Consider the following 16857-nt stretch of genomic DNA (forward strand, 5'->3'; position numbering starts at 1 on the left):
TATGGCTACACATTTAATATCAATGAAGTTTATTCCAGCATGGTTCATAAATTCTGTGCCAGCTTTGACATGCAGTGTTAAAAAGTCAAGCGAAGACACATTAAAAAAAATATATATCACATTCAAGTGTCTGTAAAAAAAGACAGAAATATAAAATGCCCATTTCAAGACTCCCAAGCCCATGCGCTAGACTAAGACAGGACACTTAGTTACCCTGTGAAGGAGCCAGCCTTCAAGAGGGCAGTATTTTTGTCCTTTTCAAGCCTGAAAAAAGTACCTCTAGTGCACTGCTAGCAAAAGTCACTGAAATAAGGATTCCCCTCCCCAGTCTTAATGTATCTACAAAACTACTCTATCAATATATTGTGGCTTATCATATGTGGTAAATACTATGTAGAAATACATTGTTGAAGGAAATACAAAACAGATTAACCTTTTAGTTGACAAAAAAGTGGAAAAAGAAATACGGGCTTGCAATGTATAGTCATAACTCACAGTTTAAGGATGGGCTACTGATGCAGCTCACTTTAAAAACAATGCAGGTATTTGTGACTTCTTTCTCATTTGGATGTACCCAGTTGATTTTGCCCTACAAGTGCTGTTCCAGCTTGTATTACTGTTCTTCAGGATCACTATTGCTTGTAGTTTTTGGGTAAATTATTCAAGCTACCGCATTAAACGCAGATTCCAATTCTCTTTTCCACCTCCTCAAATGCACTTCTGTAAACTGAATAACGGTTGATTTAGAGCAGGCATCCCCAACCTTCGGCCCTCCAGATGTTTTGGACTACAATTCCCATCATCCCTGATCACTGGTCCTGTTAGCTAGGGATCATCTGGAGGGCTGCAGGTTGGGGATGCCTGATTTAGAGGAAAACTGCATCCTAATGTTTCCCAACTGTTTCTTTGGTTCAAACACTGTAGGCCTGTTCATATCAGTTCAGCTTTGTTAAGATTATCCTCTTTTCATAAAAGCAATAGAAATAGAAATTCAAACTTTCCTTTGCATCATCTCAAGGACAAAGTTGATGCACCTTTAGATTGTCACTGCCAAGATCTCATTTGCTGTTATTGCTTAAAGTCCCATACAGTGGAAGAATAACAGATACTGAGCATCCTTGCCTGCTTTCTCTAAAACAATTCATTGCTTGAAAAAAGATCACCATTACATATCCTTGCCTATCTTATTTGTTAAGCCAGATATATCATGAAGGTACATGAAGTTGCCATGGGCCTTATCTAATCCTGCAAAGTCTACCCTGATGCAGCAGGTGTATAACATAGGAGGAAAATGTTAGATTCCCACAATGAGCATGCTCTGAAAACATAAAGCAAAATTGGCAGGGTGGGGTGGGCTGCTTTGCTGATGTTACTTGTGTTTTTGAAAACCTTTAGTTAGATAGTTTGGTACCCAGGCAGGAGGTCTTTTTGACTCCGCTGTAATCCTTTTAATAGAGAGTAAACATGTGCTCTACCACTGACCTACAGCCTGACTTAAAAAATTTACCAAACAAAGGCTTTATAGGAAACCCAAGCACATGCCACCCAACTCAGCAAAACAGGGCACCCCTGAAGCCTACTGCCATGAATCAAATACAGTGGTATATCGGGTTACATACGCTTCAGGTTACAGACTCTGCTAACCCAGAAATAGTATCTCGGGTTAAGAACTTTGCTTCAGGATGAGAACAGAAATTGTGCTCCGGCAGCGCGGTGGCAGCAGGAGGCCCCTTTAGCTAAAGTGGTGCTTCAGGTTAAGAATAGTTTCAGGTTAAGAACGGACCTCCAGAATGAATTAAGTACTTAACCCGAGGTACCACTATATGTACTTACATCTTGCATACTAATTATGCAAGATCTTTGAAGCTGGTCTTCAAAAGACAAAAAGCGTTGGAAGAGGGACTATATTGTGGTGAAAGTTGGGACACTTATGCACTTTCTCACCTGCTTATCATATGTAATATGATAAGTTCCCTTCTCCAGCTATTTTCCACAACCCTTGCTAAAAAACTAAAGCACAAGCCGATTCTTTGGAACCTTGCATCTCTATGTCTAGACAAGGCATATGGTGTTCAGAAATTGTGGGTAAGACAAAACTAAGTATCCCTATTTCTCTTAGTCATTCTTCTAATGCTGCTTTTCCTAAACAAAAAACAATGGGATGCTTCCATGCATCTGCATGTAATGTAAAGCATCAATAATGTTGGAATATGTCTTCTTCATAGCCTTTTTCCTGCATCTATTAAGTAATAAAGAGGTCTCCAACACACACACACAAATCCATTTCTCATATTTCCTTTTTCTCTCTAGCCTAAAATCTCAATCTAAGGAATTGATTGTTTAAAAGAGTGCTGAAGTTCAGACTGGTTTAGAGTTTTGTGTCCAGTACTGAACAGGTTTCATGCTTGTCTGATCAATGTACGCAACCCTGATTATAGTCTGTTTTTTAAAAAAGGTTAAGAAAATTTACTGAACAGTACATTGTAGTGCTGAATGAGAAAAGACAGAGAAAAACATATCCAGGCTCAAACAGCAGCAGTTTTTCTGAGGAAGTCTTTCATGAGACTAGCATATCCTCAGCAGTGGCTTTGGTGATGATCTGTACAATGGAAATCAAAGTTCATAAAAAGGTTACAATTGCTAAAAGAAGAGAGTGCCCATTGTCCTCCACTTTTGGCTCTGCAATCTTCTCAAGGCACTGTTGCTTCAGTCGGAATCTGAATCCGAGTCATCATCTGAAAGAGAGAGAGGTTGTCAATAATAATGTCAGGGTTGGGGTGGGCCTTATTTTATATGTGCACAATATAAATGCTTTGCATTTGCAACAAACCATGCTTCCATGCCTTGGTATCTTTTGCAATACCCCATCATTCCTATAACTTTTTAAAAAATTGGATTTTGAAATGTGTGATGCACAACACAGCCAGATCATTTATTCTAAATACAGAAGCTGAAAGTTGTTTTGTTTTTTTAATTTAGCTTCTAAACAGAGGATAGCAATACTGGAGAGAAGGCTTGCTCCCATCTATTGCAGATCTACATCTAGTGCAAATATAGCCCACAAATGAGCTTGGATCTGTGGCTGATGGCAATGCAAAGCTGGTTTGTACCTACCTTCTGATTTACGTGGCTCAGGAGCATCTGAAGAATCTCCTTGCTTGAGATATGTCATCAGGTCATTAAAGGTTAGGTAGACGTAAACGCAATAGACAACTGTGGCGATGAATCCAAGCACCTGAAGAGCAAAAAGTTTTGAAAAGCAGTTTTTGAAAAGACAGTTTCTGAAAACACGAATGAAAGGGAAACAATTGTGCAGGAACAGCTTATTGAAAACATTTCCCTGCTGGCATCAGCTGCTGTGTGTGTCCCTATTTTAGGGAATTTCAAGCATTTCTAGTCCTCCTGAGGAGGTACAGTGGTACCTCAGGTTACACATGCTTCAGGTTACAGAATCCGCTAACTCAGAAATAGTGCTTCAGGTTAAGAACTTTGCTTCAGGATGAGAACAGAAATTGTGCTCCGGCAGCGCGGCAGCAGCAGGAGGCCCCATTAGCTAAAGTGGTGCTTCAGGTTAAGAACAGTTTCAGGTTAAGAACAGACCTATGGAACGAATTAAGTACTTAACCCGAGGTACCACTGTACTTAAAGGGTCACATCAAAGTCATACTGATTTCAGTGAATCTACTCTGAGCATGACAGTTATCAAACATAAAGAAATATTAACAATTAAAACACAAAGTTTACATCTGAGTGAAGACTAGAGCTGTGTGGAAGTAACCTTTCAAAACCCTCCACCCTAATCACCGGCAAAGAAATTGGAGGGACATTCCAGGGTATGGGTTTGTTTGTTTGTTTGTTTGTTTGTTTGTTTGTTTTGCAAAAATGAAATAAAATATATTTAGAATAAATTCTGCAAAGTGGTCTTTTTCTTAGGGTGGGAGTGTGTAAGGAAAACATATCCAGTCATATCAGAAATAAACATTAGTTGAATTCAGCTCTTGTAAAAACTAGTTCTGAAGCATGCGCGCACGCGCACGCACACACACACACATAGGTGTGGGTGTATTGTAAAACACCTCTTGATATAATAAAGCATAATATAATCACACAGCCCCCACTGGAGGATTTGTTGTGTCGCACCACAATTCTGCATTTGCATGAAGTCAGGTTGTTGTAGGGGAGCAACTGTGAAGGCAGGCTGCACAACAGCAGTGGCCATGGAACTTCATTAATTGGGTAGACGGTGAAAAGGGTGCTTAATAGCTGCATTGTGTGACAGGATGAAGATGCAGGAGGTTATCATGGAGCTTGTTTGGATGCAAGAGGCTTGTGCAAAAGGAGGGGCAAGGGAAGCATAAATAAGGGGGTGAAGGTGAAAATGGGTGAAGCTGCAGAATAGAGGAGAAAAGGGGCTCTAGAAATGGGGTTGGGAAGGTGAACGTTAAGCTTAGTAGGAAGGGAAAGCTCTAGGGGGTTAATGTGGGGGAGATGGCAGGAAGATTAGTGAGGTGATCAGAAGTTTTTAATAGATTAAATACCACAGATCTTATTTCTATATTACGATGGCCATAGCTGTTCCTTTGTATGAGTATTTCAATACCATTCAACAGATCTTCCTTCGTTTTGGGTGTTTAATCTTATTTGCATGGAATGGATGCAAAACACCTATCAGTACCAGGTAGGTAGGTAGGATTTATCCCCTTATCATTAACTCCCAGGTATGAACCAGCCTGAAACATTAACTTACTCCTGCTGCCTTGGATGCTGTGTCAGAATATTTTGAGACTGCGGCAATTGAGATGGCAAAATATATAATAGCAGCAATGATGCCACATAAAAAGTCCTGCAAGACAAAAAGTTTTGAAATCAAGTTAGGGACGAAGTTTTAAGCTGGATGGGTGGCAAGGTTATGCACAACACATATCCCCTTAATTGCTGAAAACCAGATAGTCAATTGACAGCCCCAAATCACTTTTAGCTCAACACTGGTGGCTCTGCCAAGTTATTAACAGGATGCAATCAAGCTTCTGCACCCAACTGCATATGAGGTTTATTTAGGTTTTGCGCTGGATGTCTCAGCCAGACTCAGATGCACATGCTTCTCAACTATGATACCATACTAATTCTGGATTCTCATGGGAACTGCAGAAGTGCCACCCCTCTGCACACTTGGTGGGGTGTTCTCAGCGACACCTGTTGCATAGGCTCCTTCACCTAAGCTGGGGTGTTTTATTTGGGAAGAACAAGAAGCAGAGCAATGGCTCCACTGTTGGAACCCAGTGTTGAGTAGCACAGAGTTTAGTCTAGAACCTGACTAGCCGCAAAGTGTGCTGGGCAGCAAAATACACTGGACCTATATGTTCTCTTGCCTTTAGCAAGCTCTTAAGCTGGACATGCGTTTAATCAAACCAACTGGCCCTGATCCAGCTCTAATCATATGCAACTATTAGAGGCTCCATATGGAGATGTACCACTGAATCAAAGACCCTCAGGCCAGTTCAGTGGGGCCCAGATGAACCGAACAACACAGAAACATGCCCACTGGCTGGTCACAAAGAAGCTTCCAGGTGAATCGCTCTTACTACACAGGGCTGAAGGGTATTTCATTGCAGCCTCTCTGAGAAGCAATATACATGGAGATCTTCTGTACCAAGTTCTAGAACAGATGAGAGAACTAGTTGGCCATCGTAAGATGCAAATCCTTCAAGAATCTGAAATCCTTTGGTGATCAGAAAGAGGTTGCTATTATGCACCACACTGAGAACTGTCCACAGTTGCTGTTCATAGACCTAACGTTACTCAGACCTCACCCCTGCAGTGCAGTTGCAGAATTTCCACAAAAGCAGACCTACAGTATCATCTTTCTATGCCATTGTTACTACTGTGCAGGTGACAATGTCTATTCTTGATTTGTGCCACTGGGTGCTTTTCGTTTGAGACAATTCATTGGGTTAAAAGGAAAAGGAAAGCTGCTCGGTGCTTTTTGAAACAAAAACTGATTCACAGAAGCATACTTGAGCGCCTTCTTTTGACACAACACATATGGCTTTGCTTCATTACCTTGAAATCCACTGAAATTTAGTAGAGAAGTTTCCCAGCAAAACATTTGTGTTATTTTTTTCAGGAGAATGTTTTATTGTTAATTCTCCCTTTTACAATTGTTTGGAGAGCATCCCATTAAGTATTTTATAAAATGGGGCAATGTTTAGGGCAAGTCCTCATTGGGTTTCTACAGCAAACGCCTAGCTCTGCTGCTTATATCTCTAACGGCAGCTTCTCAGGAAGAAACATCAAGAGGCTGATGGGAAATAATATGCTGTCATTGAGAAACTAAGCTGGAGTGCAGCTTTGCATTTTTCAAACATGGCACTGCTAAATAGGGAATTTGTTTGGAGCCAGAGCAGCACCTAGTGGTCAGTTTCAGGAGCAGCTAGTAACTATTGATAGGCTAAGTCAGGAGGAAGACAATTTTAATTTATTTAGTATTTATTTAAGGTATTTATATATTTAGAATTTCTAAGTGTATATAAAATCTTTTAAACCCATACAAAGAATGAGAACAATTAAAATTCACCCTAGAAACATAAAAATATCTTTAAATGCCTGCTAAAATAGGAAAGTCTTTGTCAAATGCATGGCTCCTGGTGGGAGAAAGCCATGTGTTTGAGCCAAGGGGACCACTAAGAGAGACTTCCCCAAAGATCTTTGAGAACTAATGTCAGGGAAGAGTGGCTTGTCTAAGGATACCTAGTGAGTTATTTGCAGAGGTTCAGTTGCACAGTCACTATGTTATATGAATACTCAACTCCATCTAAAAATAAGCTCTGATGGTAAGTGACAACAGATTTGCCATCAAAATGAAACCTCTGAAAGGCAACAGGGAAGTTCCAGTGTGTTGGGGGGAATCCCAAGGTTTGCAGATATATATTTTTTCTGGGGGGACGCAGGGGTACGCATACCCCTAAACATTTTGTGAATCTAAGTTTGGCCTCATTGAGGGGCAGTATTTCAATATGAGTAGAAAAATGAGAGTACCCCTAAACTTTTTTTAAAGAAAAAAGCACTGGATATATGGAAAATATTAATGGAAAACCCTCTAAGTGAGCAGCAACCAGCCCACCCCCCAAACCACTCGGTGAGGACTGAGCATGGTCAGTGGTCACAGGGCATTTGGAATGGAGGGCAGCTGGTTGGAACTGTGAACAAGGGGCATTCCACACGGCAACATTTTGCATGTTCCACTTGTAGTTGCACTAACTGACGATGATGGCAATAACAAAAATTAGATTTCATCCGAACACAGTAACAAAACTGACAAATGATGTTGCAGCTGAACAGTTTAAGTGATGTGCACCTCAGAGACCTCATATGGTACACAGCGACTGCTATGCACAAGATTAATCTTTCAGCCTGGCACTACAAGTCATTCTGGGAGACAATATGGGCAGGTTTTTGCCTGTGGTAGCTAGGCACTAAAGCAGTCATGATACTAGGAGGTTATGCCCATCAACACTGCAGGCTCTCCCAAAATTCCCAGCTACCCATCATTCTTTCACTTCAAATGTGCAACTCCTTCACATCTTCCTTGCCAACCTTGGATATTCACTCCAAGGCTATGCAGGGATGGTCACCTGTGATTCTCCTGAAGCTGTTAGTCTCCCAATTGCCCTCAGTTCCAGACAGCAATACCCAGAGGACCACAGATTCCCTACTGCCCAGTCTAGACAGTGACTGGTAACCCGCCGCCCCCCAACCACCATTTCATTGACTCGACTCAGATTGATCACATGTGTCCACACGCTTACCGCCAAAAGCCAATAGACTGCTTTGAACCTCTCATTAAGCTTTAGAGAATAGGCAAAGAAAAAACACAGGGCCGCCAGAAGAGTTAATAGTGGTACAATCAGGAAAGACCCAGCAGAGGAGGCAATATAACAGATGAAGATGATGAACGACAGCACCTGCAACACAAAGGAGAACATTATTGGTCATCTGGAGCTCAGAACATGTGGGTTATTCAGCATTCAATGCAATTCGTGCTCATTATATTACTGGGGCAGTTATACACAATCATACCTTCAATACCATTTGTGCCTGCAGATAGCGACATAACCCCAGGGCCGGATTTAGGTTTGATGAGGCCCTAAGCTACTGAAGGTAAGGGGCCCTTTATATGTCCAGCTGCCATTTGTCACCAACAAATTGTCGCTGTTTTTTAGGTTTAATATATGCTATATGGTAATTTAGGGACGCGGGTGGCGCTGTGGGTTAAACCACAGAGCCTAGGGCTTGCCGATCAGAAGGTCGGCGGTTTGAATCCCCGTGACGGGGTGAGCTCCCGTTGCTCAGTCCCTGCTCCTGCCAACCTAGTAGTTCGTAAGCACGTCAAAGTGCAAGTAGATGAATAGGTACCGCTCCGGTGGGAAGGTAAACGGCGTTTCCGTGTGCTGCTCTGGTTGGCCAGAAGCGGCTTAGTCATGCTGGCCACATGACCCGGAAGCTGTACGCTGGCTCCCTCGGCCAATAAAGCGAGATGAGCGCCGCAACCCCAGAGTCAGTCACGACTGGACCTAATGGTCAGGGGTCCCTTTACCTTTATATGGTAAATTATGGACCTAATAGGTATCTAAAGCCATTTGCACATACAAGTAGGAGCCTACACAACACAAAACACTGTTGCTGTTTTCCTTTAAATATTTTTGGGGGCCCCAAGAGAGTGGGACCTAAGGTATAGCTTGTTTAGTTTATATGTAAATCCGGCACTGCATGTTCCATATTTTCCTGTTGAAATCCTGTCACTTTTCATACCACAAATGCTCTGTTTGGTTTTTTCATGTCCTGCTTTCATTGTGCTATAGTGCAAGAGTACCCTTCCAAATGGGAATAACACAGTCATATTGGAGAACAACCAACAAAGTGGAATGATGTGCAGACAGTCCAGTAGAAATCCACCACTAACGCACTATTTGGGGCTTCTCTTGCACTTCTTTCTAAGTTGTATTTTAGAACAGGGCTGGGCCCATTTCAGGCTTGCAAGACCTGCCTTCTTTATTAGAGCCAAAGATCCAAAAGACATGTTGTATTAACAAACTTGGCACCTCTGATACTCGGCAAAAGAACTGGTTTTGAGTCTCAGAATGGAGTTCATCCCTTTCATGCAAACATCCATTCCTTGCTTCCCCCTTTCCAAACTGCTTTAGTTTCATCAGCCTAATGTAGAGCTTGGAAGTTAGTATGGCTAAAAGAAACCCGGGAATCTGAATCTCTTGCCTGCTCTACCTGGAAATCAGCCAGAATTGATCAGTAGATTCCAATTCTAAAATACAGAAGTCCACATATGGCAAACTAAAGCATCATCAGGAGCACAAACCTCCAAACAATGTCATTTTTATGGCAAAGCAAGATTAAGGCTGCAATCCTAAACTCACTTACTAGGGAGCAAGGCCCACTGAACACAGGGGAACTTTTTTCTGAGTAAACACTGCAGGAGAGAAAGCAGGAAGCAAACGAGTCCATCTTAACTTTATTCTGCTCAGTTGTTCCAAGGAATCTCTGTAGAGGAAGCTGACAGCACTTCCTCCTTTTTAAAGATTTGTTAAACCACTCCAAGCAAGCAATGCAAAGCAGCAAATGCTTACTCTGAGGAAACAAGAGTCACACTGTTTTCAGAAACAGTAACACAACATGCTTTATTTAGAATCTGGAAATGATTTGTCTTATAGGAACAAAAACCACATAGGCAAATACGAGTGGTATTAGCTATCTTTTTTTAAAAAAATGTAAATGACACTTATTTCTTCAACATTTTTGACATTTCCATTCCACTAAAACTGATTATGTAATTAATTACATTACTTTCACCATTAGGGAATGGCAGAAGCCAAATGGTTGCAGGATGGATGCAGCGCTGATTGTGATGAACACAGGATGCCGGGGTGTGTGTGTTTATATTGCTGCCTATATTTGAAGCTAGATTCATTGTGTTATACACACTCTCTCATATGCACACAGACCTTCCTTTTTGGAGTTACAAATGGCATGGTGATGGCAAGGTGGACAACCCAGGTAGTAGGGTGTTTTTTATTGCTCTGGGACTTGAGAGCAGATGGGAAGCACACTCTGAGGTAGATTCTCTTAGGGCCACTGGAAGCCTGCCTCCCAGGAATCACATCGTGGCATGGGGGAAGCCAGGCAGGCATCATCCATTGGTCAAAGAAGGAACAGCTGCAAGGAGATCATTTCCTCCGGCTCCATCTGCCTGCTGGGCTGCAGAAGCCAAGGGAAAGCACACTCTGGCTCTGTCCATCAGCCAACTAAACGAGCTACCAATTGCTGTTCAAGCGAGAACAGCAGCAAGGGATAATCAGCGTGGCCCAAACTGGATATAAAGACCCTCTTGTAGCTCACCCCTGTGTTCTGACCTTCCTTTGCTTCCCCATGTATTAAAGGTTTGTTCTTTTTTAAATTCAAACCAAACAAAGTTGCAGTGTGATTCAAGAGGTAATGCACAAATGCAAAAGATAACATCCCATTGTGATACCATGATCACTAAGCAACACAATCTACAGGTAAATTCACATCTATTAACCCCTCCATGTTGCCACATGGCATGGTGCAGGTAGGTGAGGATCTACGCAGTTATTCATGCAACTTATGAAAGGAACCGGACATAATTAATGTTTCACAGTGCCTTTTACTGCTCTCTCCAATGATACATCAAACATTCTGGCCTTGAACTGACCCTCTACCTCTTCCCTCCACTCCCTTTTTCCTTGCATACCTTGCTTTTCTCGTTTGTAAACTGAATGGCTGGGCCTGTCTCCCCCTCCCTCTTTCTGTTTGATGTGAGCCACTTTGGCAGAGACAATAACTATTGGAGAAAAATACAGCAAATGAAGAAAAAGCAAATCTTGCGCAAGGAATTGCTAGTCATTGTCAACAACTGTTTGTGACTAATGTATTAGAAGGGAGGGCAGAAAGGAGGAGGACAAAGAAGGGGAAAACAAAAAATGGGAAATAACAGAATCCTAGAGTTGGAATGGATCCAAAGGTCTAACCCCCTGCAATGCAGGAATCTCAGCCAAAGCATCCATGACAGATGGCCATCCAACCTCTGTTTAAAAACCTCTAAGAAAGGAGAGCCCCCCACCTCTAAGTGGGAGTCTGTTCCACTGCTGAACAGCTCTTACTGTCAGAAAGTTTTTCTGAATGTTTAGTCGGAATCTCCTTTCTTGTAACTTGAAGCCATTGGTTCAAGTCCTACCTTCCAGAGAAGGAGAAAACAAACTTGCACCATCTTCCATGTGACAGCCCTTATGATATTTGAAGATGGCTATCATATCTCCTCTTCTCCAGGCCAAACATACCCAGCTCCTTCAAGTGCCTGCATAAGACTTAGTTTCCAAACCCTTGATCATCTTGGTTTGCCCTCCTCTGCACACATCCCAACATGTCAATATCCTTCTTGAATTGTGGGGCCCAGAATTGGACACAGTATTCCAAGTGTGGTCTGACTAAGGAAGAATAGAGCGGTACTATTACTTCCCTTGATCTGGACACTATACTTCTGTTGATGCAGCCTAGAATAGCATTAGGTTTTTTTGCTGCTGCATCACACTGTTGACTCATGTTAAGCTTGTGGTCCACCAAGACCCCTAGATCCTTTTCACATGTACTGCTAGTAAGCCAGGTGTCCCCTATCCTGTATTTGTGCATCTGTTTCTTCCTGCCTAACTGCGGAACCTTACATTTGTCCCTACTGAAATTCATTTTGTTAGCTTGCACCCAGTTCTCCAATCTGTTAAGGTCATTTTGAATTCCGATTCTGTCTTCTGTGGCATTAGCTACCCCTCTCAGTTTGGTGTCATCTGCAAAGTTGATGAGCATCCCTTCAATTCCTTCATCCAAGTCATTTATAAAGACATTGAACAACAATGGGTCCAGGACAGAACCCTGTGGCCCCCCACTTGTCGCTTTTTTCCCAGGATGACAAGGAACCATTAATTAGTACTCTTTGGGTTCGGTCAGTCAACCAGCTACAAATCCATCCAACAGTTACCGCGTTCAACCCACATTTTACCAGTTTCCTTGTGAGAATATCATGGGGAACTTTGTCAAAAGCCTCACTGAAATCAAGATACACTATGTCCACAGCATTTACTTGATCCACCAAGTTTGTAATTCCATCAAAAAGGAAAGAAAAAGAAATCAGATTGGTCTGGAGTGATTTATTTTTGAGAAACCCATGCTGGGTCTTAGTAATCACAGCATTACTAATCATAGCCACATGCCTGCCTTCTTACATACACCTAGCTCATGGAGTAGGTGTAAGGGGTAAGAGGAAAGGGTACAAACAAAGGCTCTGTTTGTCTCCAGGCTTCACACCAGAACTGAATCAGATTGGCTCAATCATCTCCCCCCTACCACCCTGCAGCCGACTTTGGAATTTGGATGATGAAACTTTATAACAGGGGTGGGGAACTTATTTCAGATTGAGGGCTGCCTCCCCTTCTGAGCAACATTCTGGGGGGTGGCACATGCCAGTAGAAGGCAAAGCCAGAATCAAAAGTAGGTGGAGCAATAAATGTATACTTCACCTTTATATAGTAGGGCAGTTTCTACACATATCTCTCTCTATCTTCCACCCAGATAAGAGGCACTAGCAGAGGTCAAGGATATACTCCACCCAGGCAACGAACACTTACAGCATGATGCAGGGATGCTGAGAGGTGTGGCCTGGGAGAGCTCTGAGGGCCATACAGAGAGGCCTGGATGTCCCTGAGCCTCCTCACCACTACCATGGGGTTGGAAAAAGGATCAGAACTTAAGACAAGGTTACCAGATTTTTTTCAATGAATCCGGGGACACTTTTCAACTTCAATGGATTTTGTATGGGGACTGATTTGTAAATCCGGGGACTGTCCCCAGGAAACGGGGACGTCTGGTAACCTTAACTTAAGAGCCACAGCTCGCCTAGTCCAACAACCTGACAGCAGCCAACCAGATGCCTCTGGGAAGCCCACAAGCTGGACACAAAGGTAATAGCCCTCTCCCCCAAGAGCGCCACCAAGTCCCATGAGAACCAAGGAGGTCCCAGGTAGCCAGTGTGACTAAACAGGTGCTGATGGAGCTCTGTGAATTTATTGAATCCCCTTCTGATGCTATCTGCATTCCTGATCCCCACCACATTTTGTGGCAGTGAATCCCATAATTTCATTATGTGATTTGTCCTTTCCTTTGTCCGCCCTGAATCTCCTGCCAATTTAGTTTCATTGGATGATTCACTTAACACCAGATTTTGGGAGAGGCAGCGATAGAATTTTTTTCTATCTAGTATCTACTTTTTGTACAAGGCACATCATTTTGTAAAAGTTATGTCATATATTCCCACCCACTCACAGAGAGAGAGAGAGAGAGAGAGAGAGAGAGAGAGAGATGGAGATGCTTTTAGGAGACTCCCTAGAAGAGATCTCAGCACTAGAACAATCAACAGAGCATTCCAAAACTCTGCCCCTTTCAATTTTTGTGTGAAAAGTTCCTCCCTGTGGAACGCCCTCCCATCAGATGTCAAAGAATTAAACAACTATCTGACGTTTAGAAGACATCTGAAGGCAGCCCTGTTTAGGGAAGTTTTTAATGACTGATGTTTTAATGTATTTTTAATCTTTTGTTGGAAGCCGCCCAGAGTGGCTGGGGAAACCCAGCCAGATGGGTGGGGTATAAATAATAAATTATTATCACTCTCAAAAGTTGCATCACCAGGTATGAATATCCAGGTAATCTGCAGCCCTGAAAAAGCTCTAAGGGCAAAATGAGGGGAGACTTGAGCAAAGGAAGCTATTTTAAACCAGGTCTTATAACCTTAATGCAGCTATTCTCAAATAAAGGAACTTCAGTGGAAGACTACAACATGAAACGGCTGGATTTGAATTTATCAAGGGATTGAATGCTATCATTTGTGGTTTTAAATGAGATAGTCATACCTTATCACGCTACAGTGAGTTAATTAACTTACCCACGATAGGATTTGTGTTATCGCCTACATTGTGTACCATCACTGCTTTCTTCCAGGCCTGGTTGTTGACCTCATCTGTTTTGCACAAACTTTGCCGGGATGTCAGGGGTGGCTCATCCTGTTGTTTCGCTGCCCCTCTTGTTGCCACCCCCACTGAAGCCTTGCTTACAAGGGTTGTGCCACATTACTTTGTGGCGACATCTCAGCAGAAGCTGCTGCCTCTGCTCACTTCTCCAGGGCGGTGGGACACCACACCTGTGTGGAATCCACTGCTCAAAGCGGCTGCCTCAGTCCATGCCGGGCCGGCCCTTAGGACTGTTATAGGCACATCCAATGTATTGAGCATTCATTCTGATTTGTTTGCCAGGACCTCACGCCAACCAATATTTATCCCACGTTTTCCACTGCATTTCCCCCTCAACTTAAAAAGACTGTGGGGTGTGTGGGGGTGCTAAGCACATTCATTGCCCAAGAGCGCCAAATCCACTTTAATTGCTCAACTTGAATATGACAGGATGCAAACTGATTTCGGTTGCAACATACAGCCAGCCTGGAAAAAGCCACCGTTAATAACCCCCGTCCTCACTATCTCTTTGACTTTATACAGTTCCTTTCCCTCATACGTCACTATTCTACAACCCCAACGCCACGAGTGCTATTCACATCCGCAACTTCATGCTTCCAAAGTGGACTCTAGCCCAGAAAAGCGTTTGCGCCGTAGTAAACTGCTTAGCTTCCAGGGTGCCGGAAGCCTCTTTCTTTGTTTTTACTAGTACAGAAGTCGCCCGGGCCTGTGCCTTCTCTTGTCTCTCCCTCTCCCCTCCGGGGTGGGCGTGGTGGCCACCATCGGGGTCCCTGGGAGGCGAGGGGGAAAAAAATCCTCGTTTCTAGGCGAATCCTACAGTATGCCTGCTGGAGCCAGTCCTGGTTTTCCAAGGGCCTCAGGCTGCGATCCAGCGCGCACGGTTTACCTGCGCCTACTGGACAGAGCTCGATTCTGAGTCCACGGGCACAGGAAAGATTGCTGCGGGAGAGGGTCACGTTCAGGGCAAAGGAACCCGACCTCGTTTCCCTCCTTTGCTCCTGGCAAACTTCCCGCGGCGTGGAAGCCTTTTGCCAGAAAAGACTGCGAGCAGAGACTGCAGTTTCTCCGCCGCCGCCCCACTTCCTCGTCCTCTCCGCCTCCCTTCCCCACGCGCAGCCCTTGACTCGAGTTTGCAGTGCATTCGCCCCCGCCCCCCCTTCCGCGCCCCATCTTACCGCCTCGGCCAGCAGGAGCCTTCCTTTGCGGGAGCTCAGAAACTCCTTGAAGGATAGGAGCAGGCGAGCCCCCGGCGGAACTGCGCCGCCGGACTCGGGATCCTCCGCTTCGGCTCGCTCCATGCTCGGCTGCGCGGAGGCGTCGCCTAGCCAAGAGCGGAGACCGGAGCACCCCGCCGAGTTTGAGAGGGGTTTTTTTCTCTCGTTTTCAAAGGGAGGGAAACGGAAATCCTGATTCTGCGGAAATGGGGGGCAGAAAACGCCGAGCCGAAGAAAAAAAAAAGTTTCCTCAGCGGTTGCCAAATCTACAGCTGGGGACGCTGCCGAGCAGCCGCTGCCGCGCGGCAATCTCTTGCGCCCCGCCCCTTCCGACGAAGAGCCGGGCGGGCGCCACGTTAGGCGACCCCCGCCCCCGACTCGTGCAGCTGCTGGAAACAGGGAGTACTTCCTCAGGCGAGTCCGTGCGCGGCTGTTGCAAACCCCAGGACGTGACCCTCGGGGAGCTTGCGCCCCGCTGCAGTTTTGCTTCGAAGGATTCGAAGAGCCTTGCTGCATCAGAGATGGAAGATCCACCTGGTCTCTGCTTCCTAGAGCACCCAGCGGCCAACAGCCACGGTCACTTCCACACGGTACATTTAAAACACGCTTGTACCACATTTAACAGTCTTGAATTCCCGCAAAGAATCCTTGGAACTGTGATTTAAAGGGTACAGGCTTTGCAGAGCTTCAGTTCCCAGCATAGCTGCCAACTCCCAGGGTGCCCGAGCACCCACAAAATTCCCTATGAAGGGGCCATGCACACTGCATGGCACCCACAGCCCCGGGACCCATGGTCAGGGGGCTAAGTTGACACTCCTGGTTCCCAGCACCCCACATAAATGACACTTCCCAGGATTATCAGTGGCTCTTGAAGTGGTTTTTAAGAGTGTGTTTTACCACATGGTGAGGATGTGATATAGATGACTCTGAATGTTCACAAGCAGCCCATTCTCACCAGTCACACCCTGTTGGCAGCAAAAATAACAATGGCATGAAGACTTAGTTTGGGCTGGGTATGCAGAGGAGACCCAGCTCTACCTCTTATTTAAAGCAGATCCAGTGAAGGCGGTGAATGTCCTGTGTGAGTGACTGGGGGTGGTTGGAGGATGGATGGCGTCTCACGGATTGACGGTGAATTCCAACAAGACAGAAGTATTGTTTCTTGGGGGCAGGGAGGGCAGAGACATCTGAAGGCAGCCCTGTATATAGAGAAGCTTTTTAAGGTTTAATGTTTTACAATGTATTTATATACAGTGGTACCTCGGGTTAAGAACTTAATTCGTTCTGGAGGTCTGTTCTTAACCTGAAACTGTTCTTAACCTGAAGCACCACTTTAGCTAATGAAGCCTCCTGCTGCCGCTGCACAATTTCTGTTCTCATCCTGAAGCAAAGTTCATAACCCGAGGTAATATTTATGGGTTAGCGGAGTCTGTAACCTGAAGCATATGTAACCCAAGGTACCACTGTATGCTGGAAGCTGCCCAGAGTGACTGGGGCAATCCAGTCAGATGGGCAGGGTCCGACTACTACTACTACTAATGATG

The 16857-nt window shown here is 44.3% G+C and overlaps 1 protein-coding gene across 1 annotated transcript; it reads right to left on the reverse strand.

Moving 5' to 3' along the window:
• Positions 1-12: 12 nt before the first annotated feature.
• On the reverse strand, positions 13-15757 carry CMTM3 (CKLF like MARVEL transmembrane domain containing 3). Its single transcript, XM_083753532.1, has 5 exons — positions 15275-15757; positions 7806-7961; positions 4748-4843; positions 3115-3235; positions 13-2735 (listed from the first exon to the last, which is right to left on the reverse strand). Exons 1-5 carry the CDS (start codon positions 15395-15397, stop codon positions 2707-2709), a joined length of 525 nt encoding a protein of 174 aa, XP_083609658.1. The 5' UTR covers positions 15398-15757; the 3' UTR covers positions 13-2706.
• Positions 15758-16857: the final 1100 nt, after the last annotated feature.

The sequence above is a fragment of the Podarcis gaigeae genome (assembly GCF_964106915.1).
Source record: "Podarcis gaigeae genome assembly, chromosome: 8".
Taxonomy (NCBI): domain Eukaryota; kingdom Metazoa; phylum Chordata; class Lepidosauria; order Squamata; family Lacertidae; genus Podarcis; species Podarcis gaigeae.

Coding starts and splice junctions, on each gene's coding strand:
- CMTM3 (XM_083753532.1), bottom strand. CDS start 15,397: ATGGAGCGAGCCGAAGCGGAGGATCCCGAGTCCGGCGGCGCAGTTCCG. Junction 7,962..15,274: donor GGCTCCTGCTGGCCGAGGCG/GTAAGATGGGGC, acceptor TTTGTGTTGCAG/GTGCTGTCGTTCATCATCTT. Junction 2,736..3,114: donor TGAGCCACGTAAATCAGAAG/GTAGGTACAAAC, acceptor TCTCTCTTTCAG/ATGATGACTCGGATTCAGAT.